At 39.7% G+C, this 6,430-nt stretch overlaps 1 protein-coding gene across 2 annotated transcripts; it reads left to right on the top strand.

Moving 5' to 3' along the window:
* The first annotated feature begins 919 nt into the window (after positions 1 to 919).
* LOC115014089 (interleukin enhancer-binding factor 3-like) lies at positions 920 to 6,170 on the top strand. Of its 2 annotated transcripts, XM_029440737.1 has the most exons (3): positions 920 to 1,009; positions 2,783 to 3,063; positions 3,340 to 6,170. In XM_029440737.1, the coding sequence occupies exons 2-3, from the start codon at positions 2,790 to 2,792 to the stop codon at positions 4,374 to 4,376; spliced, it is 1,311 nt and encodes a 436-aa protein (XP_029296597.1). In that variant the 5' UTR covers positions 920 to 1,009; positions 2,783 to 2,789; the 3' UTR covers positions 4,377 to 6,170. The 2 variants fall into 2 exon arrangements, with proteins under 2 accessions (XP_029296597.1, XP_029296596.1); XM_029440736.1 differs by having other exon boundaries at positions 2,783 to 6,170.
* Positions 6,171 to 6,430: the final 260 nt, after the last annotated feature.

Here is a 6,430-nt window from a genome sequence, read left to right as displayed (position 1 = left end):
ATTAAAGCAGCAAAAGCAAAAGTACTAATTTAAAGGAATTGTCAATTTCAGAATCACATATATTATATTACTCCACTCGGCCCAACAGTGATGCATTAATTCACATCAATGTTGCAGCTTGTAGAGGTCAGGTTTATATGCTCGGTATTTTAACATAATAATAATACATCATAATTTGTTAGTTGCTTTATATTTTGCACTAATAATCTGAATCTGCAAAGTGAAACTAAAATGGCCAAATAAATGCAGTGGAGTAAAAAGTACAATATGAAAACATGACAAATATAAGATTTGTCATCTCCGTCTTGTAATTATGGTTTAGGGTGCCATGGATAACACAGACATAAATTAGCCTATACACTAACACTACCACATTTACAGTTATTTTTCTTCAATTGATCAAGTAAACTGATAATAAGGTGGGGAAGTTGTAAGAAGACGTTTCAAAGCCTAATATCTCCAAACCTGGCCAAATTAAACCAAACTGACACCATTGAAGGTATTACGTAAGAAATATGTTTAAGTAAAATGACCCTTTAATTCCTACCATTATCCGTCCTATGGAATATGTAAGGGAATGCAGATGTCAATTTCATAGTTTTCTTTACTCCCAAAACTCTAATATAGCCGACGTTGACATAACATAACACGAGTTGCAAAACAAACAAGTCGGCCTCTGAAGGTACTAAGGCAAAAGCCAATTACTTTTTACGATTTAATGCTAATTTGATAAACAAAGTTAACGTACGTAACCAACGGTCTCTGCTTACGTTAATGTTACACTTGCTGTTAGCTAAACACCATCTTTCATCAAATTAGTAGTTTACTATACAAATAGGTTTTATCACTATCATTTATGAGTGTTTGATGTTGTAATACTCTATTCAGCCACACAAGGCTGAAGTGCTCCACTATCTCATGGGGGTTGATGGAAAGGGGGTTGATACAGTTTGGAAAGCACAGAATCTAAATAAAGAAACAGCGTTGGAGTGAACGCTGACGTTACAAGGTCAGTATCATGTAATCTAATATGTATCAGGTGACTACTAGCACCGTGTATTTTTTGGTGTATTTCCTTTGAGGGTTATGGTCGCTGAAAACAACATTATTTAATTACAAACAAGCGTGTAAAGAGCAACATTTGACCGTCTGCAGTAAGCCAACAGTCTGAACAGTTTGTGCTATTTTAAGCCTGGCAGCTATGTTGGACCCACAGCTTCATGTTGAACTAAAGGGGTAGAACAGGTGTGCAAGGCTGTGTGGTGCAAAAGCATCAAGGCTGTTAAGGGTTGTGAACATATAATGAAATGTAATGTAGTGAACATTATTTAAGGCCTTGTCACACATATCCGTATGGCATAAACGTATGCTGGCGTATATGAAAATGTGTTATTGAGTCCAACTTTTCATCATCTGAAAAGTGTAAATATACAGATATGCATGTCTAACCTATTGATAGCGTATCACTTACTTATACAAAATGTATCAGACGAATACCCAACAAATGCATAACGTATACAAAAATATGGCGTATACAAAATATCGGCAATACGCTGGTGTACGTTGATATAAGGTAAGGTATAAGTAGTATTCGTTAAGAGCATGCTGTGCTACGCTGGGGTGCGTTGTTGAACGCTGATGTTTTGAGCATGTTCAAAATTACCGGACGTACCCAACGTGTGCTTCATAAGATATGCAGACGTTACACATAAGTTACATTACGTTAGACATACGTGAATACGGAATACGTACGTAAATACTTACCTACGTAAATATAGTACGTAAATACCTACGTGAATACAGTACGTGACTACGTTAGAGGTGCGTTAGATATAGGCTACGTCGGCTGACGGTGAACCCTACAGCCAACTTATTGATAACGAGTGGATAACCTATTCGTAACCTATGTTAAGCTTATCCCTGACGACGGAGTAACTTATTAAACGTGTTTCTACAGTACAGCTAGCGTTCAGCTAGCGCTTTGGGAGCTTATTGGGGTTTGAATATAGTATATAGGGTCCCTGTGAGTAGCTCATCCTCACTTCTTCACAGCACGTCTTGATGAATACATCAACCCATCATCAGAGAGCATGCAGGATGCTGAGAGGCTGCGACAAGAGTACATTCTAGCCGTTCTCCAGCATCAGCATGACGTGAACCAAATGACACTTTTCCAGCTGCGTTGGCCAGACGCTCTGATACGTTTTGTATAAGTAAGTGATATGCTATCAATGGGTTTGACATACCTATAATAATTCGTTATGTATTCGTTATGTATACATCAGCTACAACACCGCTGTGGAAAAGTTGGACGTATTTGGACACTGACAAATCTTTTGCTACTTTTCATATATGCCGGCATATGTTTCTGCCATACGGAACTGTGTGACAGGGCCGTATGTCTGGCGTGTTCGGCGTATCGTCTGCGTCCTTCAAACTATCACAACTTACCCTTAATTTATATCAACGTATTGCCGATATTTTGTATACACCAGTATACGTTTCTGCCATACGGATATGTGTGACAGGGCCTTTAGGTAAATATATCTTCTAAAAAAGTACTAAAACCAGTGATACCTGTGTATTCTCTTGTTGTTTAAAGTTGCCAGGTGTTGTGGTAATGATTTCTAATATGATTTGGATGAAATGTTTGCCATGTGTTTAGGTGTTTAGGTGGTAAAATAACCAAATAATCAAATCTATGTATTTTTATTCCCTATATTTTCTCTCCTATATTACCTATTGTTCTCTTTATGTTTCTTTCCCTGGTTCCTCTTTGCAGGGCAAAGATGAAGCTGACTCTGTTTTGTCTGTCGCTTCTTTTGGTTCATATACATTTTTTGCTGGCCAAAAAAACAGGAGGGTTTCATGGGAAAATAAATCTCTTTAAGAAGACCCCCAAAGCAGATAATCGAGACTCCAAGTCCAAGGGGGGAATCCTCAAACAGCCAAAACAACCTGAAAAATTCAACCAAGGAGGCTACCCTCAACAACCAAGCCGACCAGGAGGCTACCCTAACCAAGGAGGCTATCCTAACCAAGGAGGCTACCCTAACCAAGGAGGCTACCCTCAACAACCAAGCCGACCAGGAGGCTACCCTAACCAAGGAGGCTATCCTAACCAAGGAGGCTATCCTAACCAAGGAGGCTACCCTAACCAAGGAGGCTACCCTAACCAAGGAGGCTACCCTAACCAAGGAGGCTATCCTAACCAAGGAGGCTATCCTAACCAAGGAGGCTATCCTAACCAAGGAGGCTACCCTCAACAACCAAGCCGACCAGGAGGCTACCCTAACCAAGGAGGCTATCCTAACCAAGGAGGCTACCCTAACCAAGGAGGCTACCCTCAGCAACCAGGATACCCATCTGGGGGCTATCCAGCTGGAGGTTACCCAGCACAGGGCCCCCCATATGGTGGAGGTTATGGTAGTCATCCAGGTGGATACATGAATTACAACCCAAACAACAAAGTCCTGAGCCCTCAATATGGTGGCAGTTTTGGATATGGGGGCCATGGTGCTGCTGGCGGCTCTCCCTTTTCTCACTCAGTTCAGTCAATGGGCATGTATCCCTCTGATAGATCCAGAGGGTTTGGGCGCAGTGCGGCGATGGCAGCAGCTGGAGGGGCTATGGCAGGGATGGCCCTGGGCTACGGACTAGGAAGGTTCCCCCGTCCTCCCTTCCACTTCCACAACCCCCAGGAGGAGCAATACTACAACAACTACATGTACAGGAAATATGGTGCCAAGTCTACTGATACCAATGACTACAGCAGAGACTACCTGTACAGCCAACCCCCTGAAACCTATGATAGCTTCATGGACTCCTGCATGAAGAGAACAGACCTTCTGCTTGCGGAGAATAAAAAGCCGAACAACAAACCAGCTGTTGTCCCCGCAAGTACAACTACAACTAACACAACTACAACTACCTCAACTACTTCTGTAAATATCACAATTATTGCTGACCCGTACTCTGCCGTTGACAGCAACACAACAAAGATTAACAGCACCGCAGCAGGAAACTCCTCAACCTCTGCCCCTTCAACTCCACACCCTCTCAATAAGTCTGAAGACAATTCTGTGCCTCCAGCTGCACAGGCTCTCAGAAAAGCTGCTACTGATGGTGATGATGAGGATGATGATACAGTCAGCATTGTGGAGATCGGCTATCCGGCACTGATTGATCAGATGAAAACCAGGAGATGTGTTGAGCTGTACATGGTCTACTCTGAAAAGTACTTGCAGAAAAAGACGGAGCTTGGCACCACCGGTAGGGTGCAGGGACTGAAGATGGGCTCGCAAGGTCTATTAGCTGTGGTCATTAGTACGACACTGATGCTATTGAATAGCAACATGCTGATGCTGCTGCACTGAGACATTCATTGGCAGTTAAAGTGATGAAGAAATATAGATATGAGGTGTACAACAAAGAATGTGATAATGATTGTTTCAAGTAAGGTACTTATCCATAGTTGGTGTACTACTTAAAGTAGATTGCGGTCGATACGCACGTGGTCGACATTTTTAGATGGGCCTTTCTTTTCGGTGGCTAAAATACGTTAAGCTGACGGCCCCGTCCACAGTAGTACATAGCTTTGTTCCCATGACCGTACGCTTGTCTGTTTCTCCAAACAGGGGGCGTGCTGACCGCCATCTACTGTAAGTAGTAAACTGACTATATTTAAGTACCTCATACAACCTCACTTCTAAAGATCTGAACTACCCCTTTAAGTAAACAGTGTGGCTCTAGGGATGAAAGTATATATATTACTATTTTTAAACATATAGCCTATACTTGCCTCCCTCTTCCTGTCTATCCAATATTTTGGTAGCTTGTGTTTGCAGTGTAAGATCTCTGATTTACTAATTACATCTGATGCACTGGAAGTGAAATCCATTTATTTTTCTCTGTTTAAATACCATTATTGTCCGGTGTTGGTGATAAGAGTAGTAAAACAATATATTCATAAGAAAATGTGCCATTATTACTTACTAGGAAAGCCAACATAATCACAATATATAACTGATAAATTAACTGGATTAAGGGTTTTTACTGTCATGGCTGCTTTTTATTTTATAGAAACAGGTGGTCATGGGTTCACAGAATTATTCCTCACAGAAAGTTTTTAATGTAGGACTTTCAATGCCAGCAGGTGGTGTCGGCTGTATTCAAGAATATATTAATGTACCGAGCTGCTTTGGGTCCTGAAAGCAACCACAACCTCCCAGAGATCAGCTTCCTCTATTAAAACTCTTTTGCACTCTCTGCTTTTAGGACAAAAACATAATGCTGATAACCAGTTGAACAGCAAGTGGCTAAAATATATAATGTAGTCTGTATGATGCCAGTAGGTCTCCTTTCACAATTTATATTAAAAATGAATAAATTAAACTGATATTTTGTCTAATCAGATTATAAATGCATTTTAGGTTTAGCAGCATTATTTTTTTGACGTAAGTATGTGAAACTATCACTGGTATGACAAAGGTAACCGTGGTGAATATACGACCTAAAAAAACAACCTTTAATATGTGTCAATAGATAGAAACATCAAAAATAAACAGAAAAGGGAAATTGACAGGGGTATTTTATTCCGCAAACTACCTTTTTTTTCAACTTCAAACTTAGGCAGACAAATAGGGCATGTATGATTGAGTCACTGTATACTTAGATATTAGTGCCTTTTAGTGGTGGAAGAAGTGTTAAGATATTTTATTTAAATAAAGTAGTAATGCCACAATTCTACCACCATATCGCAATAAAATAAAAGAATATTACAAGTAAATGCACCATATAAAAGTACAGAGGTATTATCAGCACCTAATAACCTCAAGTACACATTATACAGAATGTCTCATCTCTATCTCTGTCATACATTAACATGTAAGTAGTATTTTAATGTTTAATCTGAATCCAAGGGTAATTTCCTCCCCTATCATACTGCCTTGCATCATATTTTGAAAGCATGCCCTATTTGTTGACTTAAGTATTTCTAATTACAAATAACAAAAAGTTCAATGTGAAGGGTCACATTTAATGTACTTTTTTTCTATCATGTTGAGTCAGTGTGAATAAATGTAATAACTTACAAACAAAATTATGTTTCCTTTGTTGTGGAAATGTACCTATAAGCACTCAGAAATAAAACACACAAAGCATTTGACGAGTTTGAAGCAATGATATATTTAAGAAATATAATGCGCATTACATTCTCAAGAGAGGAGCCAGGAAATATTGACCACTCTCTCCACAAGTTACAGAAGTCATTCACTATTTATGCTTACAGCAAAACTTACACCTCTTTACAAGATTTATTGTTCAGGTGGCCTTAGGTTTTCCACCAACCTATATGGTTATGGCACATGTTGCAAACTCATCATTATATCTAGGGACGGCCCAAGGATTTTGGTGGCCATAAACAAGATAT

This window comes from Cottoperca gobio, chromosome 9, assembly GCF_900634415.1.
Source record: "Cottoperca gobio chromosome 9, fCotGob3.1, whole genome shotgun sequence".
Classification (NCBI taxonomy): Eukaryota; Metazoa; Chordata; class Actinopteri; order Perciformes; family Bovichtidae; genus Cottoperca; species Cottoperca gobio.
The sequence above is the reverse complement of the archived record's forward strand: the minus strand, read 5'-3'. Positions and strand labels throughout refer to the sequence as shown.